This window comes from Dermacentor variabilis, chromosome 7, assembly GCF_050947875.1.
Source record: "Dermacentor variabilis isolate Ectoservices chromosome 7, ASM5094787v1, whole genome shotgun sequence".
Classification (NCBI taxonomy): Eukaryota; Metazoa; Arthropoda; class Arachnida; order Ixodida; family Ixodidae; genus Dermacentor; species Dermacentor variabilis.
Genome location: NC_134574.1, coordinates 57891054 through 57905067, shown reverse-complemented (window position 1 = coordinate 57905067; position 14014 = coordinate 57891054). Strand labels below are relative to the sequence as shown.

Genomic DNA, 14014 nt, shown 5'->3' with positions numbered 1-14014 from the left:
GGCTTTTAATATAAACGTACATCCTAACTGCAGTAAATGAAAAGTTAATTATGTAGTTTAATTAAATACTGACATTACGACGAAAATTATCCTCACAGTTTGCGACCGCCTGGCTGCATAACCTAGGTTGACAAATTGCTTCTGTGTACTGCTCTTGGCATATTTTTAAAAACCCGAGAAGTCTAACTTTGAACACGCTGTAGTTATATATGCGCGTATGAAGAACGCACACTGCATGATAGCATTGTAAGCTTGTCTTCTGTGATTCTTTGCGACACACAGACAGCTTGCTTGTCGAAGGGTCAAGGGTCTTAGCTTTTGTCCAGCAAATGGTGGGTTCAGCGAGTTTAAACTCAGTAAGGGCCGTCAAAACTTTGCTGGAAACATGAGCCCTACAAAATATTTCCAAAACATCTCCATTCCACAAAAAAGACCACTTGCTCTGCCTCGGCAGAACCTTAGGACCGCACTGGAGCATCCTGCTAGCTGCATAGATCTATATACCAAGGCTGTACAGCAAAACGTCATGGATTCTTACAAAACTCGAGCTCCCTATAGGCACAACCAGACAACCGAAGAAAGCAGTGCACTCGACGCGTTAGCGAATAGCTCTCACATTGTAATTATGTTTACGGATGAAGCTGGCGCTATAGTTATTCTTAATCGAACTGACCATGTGAAAGAAGCTGAAAGGAAGGTCGCGGACCACAGCTTCTACAAATCCCTCCAATCCGATCCTATAAACGAGATCAAAGTTAGATTTTAAGGTACACTCACTTTACTGGTAAAAGAAAAAGCAATAGGGGAAATGACCGCCCATTCTTACCTCCACTAAGCTATTAACCGGTAGATTTTATCTCCCGACTCAAATACATAAATTCAATAACCCGGGACGTCACGTTAGCTCTGGATTAGGCACCTTGTCTAAAAATCATTCTAAGTATGTAGATTATCCTATAAATATGATTGCGCCCACTTTCATTTTATTCAATAGACACACAAATCCCTTCTAAAAAGCATAGTGGACGTAAGTGTTCCCCACTGTAGCATTTTGATGACACTTGATGTCTAGTCTCTGTTCACAAACATACCACACAGCGATGGCATGTTCGCTTACTTAAACACCTACGGGGAATGCAATTTGGCAAGCCAATTGACGGTGAAAATATTGGTTCTGTCATGAAGCTTATCCTAGAATCAAGCAAGTTGGAATTCAATAACTCGCACTATGTCCAGATTAGCTTAACTTCTATGGGCACTAGGGCAGATGCGTACTGCGCTAATTTACTTATGGACATATCGGTAGAAAAATTTTTAACAATTCAACTTTAAAACCATATTTTTATAAGCGTTTCATAGAGTTTTTCATACGTTCGCTAAAATGCGAGCCCAGTCTTTAAGTTTCATTAATATATTTATCGATACTAATACGTTCATTACCTGTTCTCATCATTGCTCTTTAACAACTAATAACTTCTTAGTATTTACAGTCATAGCTTGTCAAGGACGGCTATCCGATTAGCTTTGCCAGAAACAAACCGAGAGGCACTAACTCTTAGATTTCCATAGCACTCATATCCGAGATTGCTAGACGGGAATACCTTATAGCGAGGCGCATCAATTCAAAAGAATATGCTTCAACCGTGATAAGTTCCTTTCAATGCAAATTACTACCACGAATGTATGGTGACGCCATAAAGCGCGCAGAACAACTGAACCGGGTCCACCTGCTTAACGTCAATCCCATGTCTCCCAATACATCCCAGGCCGATCTCATTTTCACTTAGTCAGCATCCACACCAAAAGCAGCTGCTATATTCAAACAACACCATAACATCTTAAGAATGAACGCCTAAAACTATGTTTTTGCAGAACCACTGAGGTCAGTCTACAGACGGTCAAGTAACCTACGCGATATTTTTTAATCTTCAAAGCTCGTGGTGCGTAAGCCCAATATCCGCGTTCCTTGTGAGAAAACGGCGTGCAAAGTGTGCGCACACATGGTTACGACAAAAATTGTGCACAGCTAATCCACTGGCTTTCATGTAAAAAGTCGGGTCAATTTTGAACTGTGACAGTCCCAACGTAGTATACGTGCTTGAGTGCAATGCATATAACATGCAATATATTGGCCAAACAAAAACAGCATTTATAACGTTATTTAATAGCCATAACTCTAACGCCAAAACAATTTCGAAATTGCCCCTATCAAAACATGTCAGGTTGTCTGGTCACTCCTATGACAAAATTAAGGCAACGGTAGTGGAATCCGGTTTTCGCTTGCACTATCAGCGGTGAATTGGTGAATCGTTCCTTATTACAAGTTTGACACTAAGGTTGGGTATAAACGAACATAGACGTGCACTCAGTAGGCTACCCTCGACTGCTTAACGTGATTTTATTGTATCTCATCCACTGTCTTTTTCAATTTATTACACCGCGCATAGTGCCCATTTTCGCATATTTCGGTTTTCCTGTGTTTGATAGTCCTACATCTTGGCTCAATTGTCTTTTTTTGCCATGTGCACGTAATGTCGTTGCAATTTATAACTCATATTCTGCCTAACTCATATCACAGATCCGCTTCACACAGATTGGGGATCTTATAGGTATTAAAGATGGCCGTCGTGCGCATCGTTGCCTTGGTATTGTGCATATTTGCAGTTTGGGCATCTTCAATGTATACCCGGGAAGTTACTGCCGAATAAGCTTGCACATCTGTAGGGAGAATTTTAAAAATATTAAAGAAGGCTGCCGATGCCTCGGTATCTGTCAATGATGAATGCTGGCCCACAAGCGGAAAAGTTTGACAGTAAAAAGGTCCGTGTTTCTTAGTACGTCGCGTTTATCCTTGACTTATATATAGACGCAATTGGGCGGACAACCAACTATACCGTTCCGAACCTCCTCTACAATATACATAAATATATTGTAGAGGTGGATTGGAATGGCATAGTGGGTCATCCTCTCCATCGCTTTCTAGCGGGTTGGTCCCAAACGCCGGTGACCAATAAAGGTCTAAACAAGGGGTGGAATGTGATTCCGCCTACAACGTCCGTCCTAGAACTTCGATTCCGTACATCACGGTCAACCATGGCTGAAGACGCTGCCCCGATTGTCAGTGCCGGAAATCTTCACCCGCCTCTTGCCAGACACTTTTCAACCTTTACCTTGCCCAACCCGGCCGTTTGGGCGTATCGGCATCGATTTGTATGCGCTCCTTCCCCTGACATCGGCTGGAAACGGCTGGGCCATTGTGAGTCGACCACCTCACGCGATACGCCGAAACTCCGGCATTCCTAGCAGCTACAGCGCGCGATGCTGCCTCTCTTCCTGCTTCGTCAATTCATCCTGCATCATGGGCCACCTCAGGAACTGCTCAGTGATCACGGACGTGTCTTGCAGTTCAAAGTAGTTGAAACCATTTTAAAGACTGCTACGGTGCTCACCGTGCAACTACGGCAACCTTGCTAAAACCAATTACAATATGGAACGCTTCAACCGTACGCTGGGCGATATCCTAGCCATGTATATCGGCTGCAACCACAGAAATTGGGACGTCATCTTGCCCTTCGTGACCTACGCGTGCAACACCGCTACTCAGAGCCCCACCGGCTTTTAACCATTTTAGAGCGCAGCTCTTTGGCGTCCGTTCCTGGGTTTCGCGTCGTCGTCGGCGTCGTCGTCGGCCTCGTAACCAGCTCCGCCCCCCTTTCATCCCCCCAGCGCTAGCAGCGACCGACTGATACCGCTGGATGCCGCTGACGCCGCTACAGAGTCAAGATAACGTGACTGCATAGAACACCGTCGCCGCCATGCAGAAAGAGGAGGAAAGGGTCCCCCCCCCCCTGTTCTTGTGTGGCGGATAGCTGGGGTTGACTCACTATCGCCGTCAGCGGCATCAGTCAGTCGCTGCTATCTCTTCCCTCCTCCCTTTATCGTGTTTTCCGCTTGCTGCGCGCGCTTCTGCCCCCATCGTTTGCCGCTGGGTGTACACGCCGCCCCCCTCCGCTTCCGCTTACTGCTGGTTGCTCTCGACGGCGGCGATGAGCCTCCGCTTCGGCGGCGCGAACTGCAGGGTCTTCTCGGCGGCGGCGATGAGCTTCTGCTTCAGCCTCGCTTACTGCTGGTTGCTCTCGACGGCGGCGATGAGCCTCCGCTTCGGCGGCGCGAACGGCAGGGTCTTCTCGGCGGCGGCGCTTAGCCTCTGCTTCCCCCACGGCTGTGACAACCTCGCGAGGCACTTGTATAGATCTCGTCTTTGAGAATCAAGCATTGGTGTACCAAGTCGAACATATAGCAGTCTATTTCTCCGACCACAAAGCTTCCTTCATGACTGTCAAGAACTGTTAGTGGAGTCTTTGTTAAAGGAATACGTGTGAAAAATAAAAAAAAATTATGTGATAGCGCATACATGTGTTGCTCGATTTCTTTGCCTCAATCTATCCAAAAGGTGAAACAGCTTATTTGCTGCGCTCAAATTTCGCATTAGGAAGTAACGCAATCGTCGGTAATTTTTTCTTACTGTATGGTCGGCCGCCATCGCACTCCATCGACACAATTATACCATACCGACAAGATACATCCAAACGTGCTCCAATTTCTGCCACGGGAAGACATACTGAGGAGTGCCGTGATCTCGCTAGAGCTTTTTTACCTCCAATCACCAAGAGCGCCAAAAAATCACTCGCGGTGGCATCGCTCGTTGTGGCCCACCGTCATTCCTGGAGCGCTTGTGTGGCTCTCGGTTGCTTCCGTTGCATACTGTGCACGTTGAAGAAACCCTTTATATATATATATATATATATATATATATATATATATATATATATATATATATATTTAGGGAAAAGAGAAGGTCTCGCTGGTGGCAGTGCAACGCACGCGTAATGCGAATGTTCTGGGTCCGGCTGCCACCAGCGACACCTTACCTTTTTTTTCATTATCCCTATTGTTTGTTCCTACGCTTAGACTGCCAACACAGCTAATTTCCCCGACGCTTTCCTTGGTATCGTTGTCCGTTAGCTTTATATCGTCGTGATATATATATATATATATATATATATATATATATATATATATATATATATATGTATGTATGTATATATAGATGTACGCCATCTTGTACAACTGTCTGTGTCGCCGACGCCGGGTACATCATCAATTGTCTTTTCGTGCCAAAACTGGTGCATGTGCGGGGTACGGTTCATCCGATGCCACAAACCCGTCCTGGTAGCAGGAGTACCAGCCCTATACTAGTGAACGCCCCTGTTCACCGGGCCCGCAGGAGAATCCGAGGATTGATTGCGCAGCTTGATCATCTCTCCGAAACAACATTGATGCCCCCACGGACCAGTATGGAAGGAATGTCGACGTCCCTATCAACCATTATGCAAAGTCACAACGGCAACTCAGCACCTGCTGCAGAATCTCCGACTGCCGAAAGTGTTCCACGGGGATATCTTCGAGTATGTAGAAGATCGGTTAGGTCTGTTTCAGCGTGTTGCCGAGATAAACGAATGGAAGACGCGGCGAAGTTGAGAAACGTCCAGTTCAGCTTGTAGGACGGTGCTCGCACTTGGTACGAGAACTGAGGAGGGCTCCTCAAATCGTGGCTCGAGTGCCGCCATGCCTTGCTGGAGACATACAGCAATCCTGATTGCCGCGAACGAGCCGAGCAGGCGCTCCAATCCCGCACTCATATGCCGAATGAGAGCGTGACGTCGTACGTAGAGAATATGACGCGCCTCTTTCGTCGAGTGTACCCTACCATGTCAAAGGGAAAGGAGCGGCGCCATCTAATGCGGGAAGTTAAAGAACAGCTATTTGCTGGCCTGGTTCGAAGCCCACCGAAGACCGTGGCTGAATTCTTAACCGAAGCCACCATGACGAAAAAGATGCTACACCAGCACTCAGCTTTCTATGAAAGGCAATTGAACGCTTCTTCACCTTCCGACCAGCGCTCAACTACGTATGACCGGCACGCGAATGCTGCTTCACTGGCGGACGCGGTTGCCTTTGGAAACATGGACATTCTCCGAGACCTTATCCGCTTTGTGGTGCCTGATGAGCTTCAAAGTCACAGCTGTAAGCCTCAGCCCACGCTGGGTTTCATTTCTGCCCTCGTGAGAAGTGAAGTGCAGCACGCGACCCAAGGTCCCGTTCCAAGCAACAATGCGCCCCCAGTGACAGCACAGTTGCAGCGGCCGTCGTATGCGGATGTTTTGGGGCTAGTGCTTGTCCGCGCTCCGACCCATTTCGTCCCCGCCACGTCTTACGCCGCGTCATACGTGCCGCCGCTCACATCAGTGCAACTGATCCAACGTGTGGAGGAATGGGCGCCCGCTCGAAAAAAAGTCTGATGTCTGGCGTAACCCCGACAGAAGGCCTCTGTGCTATCACTGTGGAGAAGCCAATGACGTATACCGCGAGTGCCCATATCGCCGCCTCGGACTGCAAGGTTTTGCCGCGGATTCACCAAGGCCTAGATATGGCGAAATGTCTAAGGCGATTGAAGAATACCTGAACCAGCAGGGTATGCCACTGTTCCCGCGGCGGAAGTATCGCTCACCGTCCCCCAGGCGATCTTCCCCAGCTCCTACAAGCGCTCCAATGGCAGCGCAGGGACGATCGCCAAGCCCTCGCCGGGAAAACTAAGAACAGCGACCTTCGGGGGCGAGGCCGCTGATAATCGCCCTTCCGAAGACCTCCCATCGCCGCGAGCACGGTCCATTGAGCACGATCCAGCGACGACAGTGGCCGAACTAAGCGACATACTCTCGCTAGACATACCTGTTGTGCTCGACGGCCATCACATTAGTGCGTTATTGGACACGGGTGCCGATTACTCGATCTTGTGCGGAAAAATAGCGACGGAACTTAGAAAAGTTATAACGCCTTGGTCTGGAACAGAAATTCGTACTGCTGGCGGGCATATCGTAACATCGTTGGGCATATACACACTCAGAGTACAAATTCGTGGGTGCACGCTTCCCGCCAGCTGCCTTATACTCCGCGATTGTTGTCAGGACCTCATGTTGGGCGTCGACTTTCTGCGAGAGTATGGGGCCATTATAGACCTCCGGGAGTGCACAGTGAATTTTTCAACAAAAAGGGCAGTGAACAGCCGCGACAATTGCCGACGTAATACGCTTCGGGATTACGCCGACAGTGTAACTTTACCACCACGCGTAAGTGTCCTGGTAGCCGTCGTATGCGACGATACGCGCGACGGCGAAGCTGCTGCAGAGGGCAATTCCTCCCTTATGCTGACTCATGGTGTATGTGCAGCTCGCAGTCCCAAGATGCTTCGAGGTGGACATTCTGCGCTCCTCGTGACGAACTTCAGCCAGGAACATCGGCACCTATTTCGTCCTACTGCTATTGCTTTTGCTGCACCCATAGCAGACGTTGCTGAATGCTTTGCGTCTATGGCAAAGGACAACCCAGCTCAGATACTCAGCAATATCTACATCAATTCACACCTTTCCGAGGAAAAGCAGACAGCGCTGCGTGAGTTGCTACTTCGGTTCAAGGAGTGCTTCGCATCTTCTTCTAAGGTACGCCACACGCGCATCACGAGGTGCCGAATAATCACGTATGACGATTCTCGTCCCATACCACAACTGCCTTATCGCGTATCGGCTAAAGAGCGCAACGTGATTAAAGTCAGAATGCATTTCTAAGCATGGATAACCATACGTATGCCCTATAAATATAGCTTACCTTTTTTCAGCTTTATCCGGAATACAGGTTCCTTAGCTTGGTTTTCTAATGCTTCGGCGTCAAACAGCTGGCTAATCCTGAAAATAGCGTTTGCATACAATAGCATCCAGGAATAATACCACGATTGATTACACTTAAGATGACAGACCTAGCTTCTGTCATACGTCATAAGAAATAACTGGACTATGTAAACGTCGCCCAGAAGTATTCGTAATTGAGAAATACGAATGCCAAGAAAATTGTGCATTGATCGATATTTCTTAATTAAGACGTGGCTACCTTCTCCAGACGAGGATAGGCAGACACAACTCGTTAATTTCTCGTGCCGCACGAACTCTTTTTATATTGTTCAATTATTCCCCACTTCTATCACCTGTTTTTTGTAATATCAGTCATGCGAGAATGAAGCAGAAAACTACTAACCTCTCAGGCCGCATCAGTGCAGAGAACAGAAAAGAGAGTACTTGAAGCTTAACTTTAGTTTGCTAAAAAAAGTATGAAACTCAAGCACAAAAAAAATTTTCGCCGGAAAAGTTTTACGTTCCAGTAAAAGAATTTCATGAACAGAGTAAAAGATGTTTGAATCTCTTCCCATATTTTTATCTCTCTGGTTCATAGCACTGCACGTCGCAGCCTGCGCGGATTCTTAATGCTTTAAATAGTCGTGTTTTTATCAGTAAATTACTCGCATAATTAAGTAATTTGATGTATAGTAAGTTTCAGACTTTCCGCCATAAATATTTTCAGTATTACGATTCCGTACGTTATGCGTAAAACCGTATGAAGATATTGCCAATATATTATTCAGTTGACTTGGCATATATGATTAAGCGGATCTTCTACTGTCAACGTGACATAAAGAGAAACATTTAAACAAAGACCGAATGGATGCTCTAAAACAAAATCAACTAAATAAACAAAATACATAATAACCACGAAATGTAATTGCATAGTTTTTTACTTAAGTTCGTGGTCGCCTTTCTAATATATATATTGTTTGAAATTTAGTCGTTCCTGTCATAGGATGAAAATGATGTTTCATCCTCAAGTACATAGAAGATACATAAAAAACTGTTTTATCTTGCTGAAAAATTCTCCTACACTGCGTATACCTACGCGAGCCGCCATCGGTACAACCACAAGGAGCTGGCATCAAGTGAAAGCGGTAAAACATAGTTTAATGCGACGGTGTTTCATCGCTGATATAACTGTGCATGAGGTTGTTTTCTTCACATAGAACAAATTTGGATTCTTCTTAGTTTTCATCATCGTGCTCGCAAGCCTGAGGTTGTCGTGTTCGTCGTCAAATATACAGACACTGAATATATACTTGATGCTTCAAGGACCACGCACCGAGTACTAAAATACTTAGCACTACGTCATTTGCGTTCCGAATCTGTGAACATTGAGCGCTATTGAAGATATGAAAGTTTCAGAAATATGTTTGCAGTTGTATGGCACTGAAATGTGCATTTCTTTCCCCAAGATGATTACACTTTAAGAGCATGAATCAAAAGGCCAGAAAATATTTGTACCAAGAACTGTATAGTAACTACACACCGGTCCGGCTAAAGAAGACGCTACACAGGCGGATGCGCCAGAATTTCTGGCTCCCTAAAGCTTTAACACTTCATGTAGGGCAAGTACTTGCACATGCGGCATTACCCTGCCAGTAAAGATCCGCGCCAATAACTTTTGATCAATTTCAAGTTTCCAAAGTGACATTATTCGGCACTTTATATATTTATAGTGGGAGAAGATTTATTATCATAAGCATAACCCACATGTATAGCATGGATAATCATTTGGCATACACATACCTACACATATTCGAATCCTCACTACAACGCTGAAGGGTAGGTAAGATTTTCTTTGGAGTACCTGTTGTGACCCTTTTCTCGGAGAAGGCAGCGGATCTCCGAACGTTGCCTCATCAAAAGTGCCCGAATACGAAGCCAGTACTGCCCTGATACTGTGCGATCAGCTGTCGGAAATGCAACTGGGTGTTCGCTAACACACTGAGCTCCATTCACGCTGCAAAATGTGCAACGACCTAGCGATGACGCGCATGGTAGTTGGCTGCAAAAGAAGTGACACGCATATGGAGCGAAATGAATGTATGTGGCCACTGCTGCATAAGAACTGCCTGTGTTACCGGCTCTTCGCGATGCACGGCTTTCCTGGACTATGAAAAAGAACAGCTCTTCCGCCGTCGCTGTATCGCTGAGCTCTGATACCTGCAACGTTGGGGATTAAGAGTGACTACCGCTCCTTCTAAAATAGAGTTGTTTCATTTACTGGCACCGCGAGTTTCTCGGACGTTATCAATGCGCACCCACTCCTACTCACAGGCAATGTTACGCCCCCTATATGACCAGTGTTTCAAGAGTAAGTATATCGGCGCCAACTTGAACAACGTGCCGAAGCATGAGTGACGCAGACTACGCGAAAAACACACGAATGTTCAAAGCTAAAAGTCTCGTGACGATCCACGCAGAGTAAGTGAGTGACTAGCCATCACAAAGTACGCATCGCCTACATTGCAAGCCTTGAGCATAGCAATAACAAATATGTCGCAACTGAGCACAACTTAGAGCAATTAGGCCAAAAACCGAAAGGGACCGTACCGAGAAACCTTACAAGCCGGGTCAGAAGCATGACAAGCCACTGCTTCAAAGTGTTTGTCAAATATTCAACAAATAGTATTAGACGCTGATCGTGATATAATTAATGAGCGGGAAGCTTGGACAGCTTCTCATAAATTTCGAACCCCGCTTTTAGTACAAGCACCATATAGGCTACTCCGGCCGTGTGGAGAAGGCGTCATCAGCTCCGAAAGCGCTTACGTGACCTCTGCAGCTGCAACAGCTTTGTGTCGTTCACAGCGGTAGCACACACGATATCCAATAAAACAGAGGTTTGCTGAGCTGCATCGGCGTTATGCGAATGAAATGTAAACATGGAGGCAACGGTGGAAGCTAAGGAAAACAATGGACCCGTCACCACGTAATTAAACATGGCGTCGGTGACGGGATTACCGTGAAAACGGTCTATAATTGCTACCGCATTAAAACAACAATAGCGATCTTGCGCTAAGTGAGAGAAACCAGCTCCCATCCGTCGATACCCGAAGCCGATCTTTGCAGTGTAGTTTTGAACATAGTGAGTGGCGCAACTCCCCGGAGGGTAGTCCAAGTGGTTTAAGAGGCAGGAAAACGTCACGACGCTATTCTGCAAGGGACGTCAGTGAAAGGAAAAAAGTCGGCACCATGATGCGCGTTCTTTACCCGTGCGGCGAGTGTTGGAGATCATGTTGTCAGCCGAGTCTCTAAGGAACGGTACAGCGAAAAGGCAAAGCGATTGCAAGCTTGGCATGTTTTTTTGCCATCAAACCTGTTTCGTGCATAACCGTGTTTACTTCAGTTTAAACTAGCCTGAAAACGATGAGTCTTAAAATGAGCAATCTTATACCTGCTTCCTTCTGCTTATTAAATTTCGCCGTTTAAGGGAAACAAACGACTTCCGCAAAGTCCATAATAATAGGCTCTCTGTCATCTTTTGCGTGACATCGCCCACAGTACCTCATATTTTTGCGAAAGATTCGATGCCGTATTTCATGCAAATTGTGGGATGTATGTTTCCATCTGGCCTCACATCAGGCTTCTTAAATATACAAAAAAGAAATCACGTAGGAACTCCTCCTGGAGTTTTCTAAGTATGCGGAAGCATTGTGCCACTTGTTTATCTTCACGCAGCCCGGTGCCATTATCTGCGTTATGTAGCTTGAAAACGTGATAACAGGAGTGTGAGCTATTGTCCAGCGAGGTATGAGCGATTGTATTTGTCTTAACTGACGGACAGACTCGTTGGGTAGGCATTCAAATGCCTGCGCACTTAAAAATAAATGCGTGGCCGATGTTGAGATAGAGCATACTAAGAGATTCTAATGGGCTAGTTGGTAAGCCATGATACTGACGTAGCGTACTTGAGTCTGACACATTCGCGCTCACACTAGCACCTCTGCATGTCCATTTTTACAACGATGAAGTATATGGCTAGGTGATTCGTCCGTCCGTCTGTCCCCTGTAGGTCGAAAACTCCTCCGGCGTCACCCGATGCGCATGCACTCTTCTCCGCCACCCCCCCCCCCGAAAAAAAAGAAGAAAGAGAAATAGCGGCACGGGATTGGCTACGCCAGTACTGATGTCGTTGTTCTTGGTCGCAGCTGAGTGAGCGCGCAGCAGAGTCCCTCCGGTTTCGAAATGGGTACGCCACGACTCAAACGTACTTCCGATGAGCAGCAGCTTTCGATCAGCAGTGCCGCGAGCAGAACCGGTAACGATCTCCTCTACACTGTGCCAATACTGCAGCCTAGGCACACGGACAGGCTCGTGCAGCCGATTGCGAGCACCAACTGCGTGATGAGGATCCGTCAGCCTACCAAGCCATCGTTTAATGAACCGTCGGAATTAACCCATCAATTACAAGCGGGGCCGCACGTTTCACCTTCGCTGGTTAACCATCTGTGCGGAGTGCTTGGGCGGTGATTTTATGTGTGCATCAAAGTGTCAGATTCAGGCGTGCTGCTCCACTATTATATTGTTATAAAACATGTGTTATTCACCGCATCAACTATGTAGTCAATCATTCCTCCTAACATTTAACCGTATTACGAGGCCCGTAATTTGTTTCCCCAGAGTATTCAATGAAATGAACAAGTTATCTTCCTTACAGCTTGCGAAAGTGAAGGGAATTGCACGGGCAATGCGTAGGTGAAGTAATAGTCCACGGAGTAATAATTGCCTCTTTAGTAAAGCACGTATCCAAGTAGTGTGCAGCGGTGTGTGTTATTTTTGTCAAGATTGAATCTAGTGAAAAGTGATGCATGGTATGGGCCAGTCCACATGCAAGTGAAATGCGTGTTGTTAAATTACTAAATTCTTTCAGGAAGCGTTTCAATGCGTGAATCGGCCGTAATTGGCGTTTAACAAGTGCCCTACGATAATTACGCAGAACACCAAAATCAAATCTATCTATTTATCTTGCTTGCTTACTTGCTTGCTTGCTTGCTTGCTGGCTTGCTAGCTAGCTACGAAGGCTCCTACGCTGACGCAGTGGCCAAAGTTGTCTGCTTGCTCGGGTCACTAGGCACATGCTCTTTTCCTCGTCGTCCTTCCAGATTTATAATCTCACTCTCATCATGCCGTCGATGTCACACCTTCTACCTCTACGCAATGACGCAAGGTATTTAATAGCCTGGATCCCTAGGAATACGCCGGTGCTCTTGCAACCATTGTGGTCGCTGAAACGTCTTTATTAAAGCGTTGTCATCCGAACTCTGTCGAGCGTTGTCATCATGCCATCCTCGTAAAGCAGTTATAAGTTCCTCGACACACCGCTATCGTGATGACATTGAGGTCGTACGATTGTCGTCATTTAGGCTGAGTGGACTGACTCGTCATGCTACCATTGTGACGCCTTCTACTCTGACCCAGTGATCGAAGTTGTCTAATAGTGCGGAGAACTAGGTAAGCGTTCATGGACGTGGTAACTTCGTTGTCGTTTTGTAGACTTCATTCCAACTTTGACATCCTTGTCTCTTTACGCTACCATTATTACCCCGTTGCCTTTCCATAGTTTTGGTCACGCTATCGTTTTCGTGTCCACACCATGTCCACACTTCAACGACATCATCCCACTGTCGTCATACCTTCGTTGTCATACCGCCTTCGTCGTTTCATGTACGCGAATACTTTTAGTCGTTCTATTGTGTTGATGCAGTCACCAATCAATCGTGATTTGGTCACCCTTTACCTGTCGTCATTGCGAGACAGTCGATATCATGTATCCGTTACCAGGGCCGTAATGCCGTCGTGGTGGTGTCATTGTTGTTATGCAGAATTCATAATAGTCACTGTCACGACATTGTCATCATACACTTGTTGTCATCTCATTGTTCTCAAGCCATTGCCACGCCAATTGCTGTCAGCGCGTCGTCAACACATAGTCGTCGTGATACTGTCGCGTCTGCGATAATGTCGTCATTGTAAGTTCGAGAGCACATTCTCATTGCGCCCTGGTCATTTTGAGTCATCGTTTTCACAGGTCGTTGTCATACCGTTCACATTAATCCATTGTCGTCGCGCGCTCGTTTCGTCGTTGTCATCACTTGAGTAAAGTGATACCAGTAATCTCATGAAATCGGCGTCATATCACCTTCGTCCATCTATCAGCGGGATTCCTACTCTGATTACACGGTAATCACTTAGTAGTCATTCAATGAGTATTA

The 14014-nt window shown here is 46.3% G+C and overlaps 1 protein-coding gene across 3 annotated transcripts in view; it reads right to left on the bottom strand.

Moving 5' to 3' along the window:
* LOC142587462 (uncharacterized) overlaps positions 1–14014 on the bottom strand; it is a 182471-nt gene that overhangs the window by 51418 nt on the left and 117039 nt on the right. For all 3 annotated transcript variants that reach the window (XM_075698505.1, XM_075698503.1, XM_075698504.1), the window contains exon 8: positions 7726–7802. In XM_075698505.1, coding sequence (XP_075554620.1) covers positions 7726–7802 — 77 coding nt within the window. The remainder of the gene's footprint in view (positions 1–7725; positions 7803–14014) is intronic.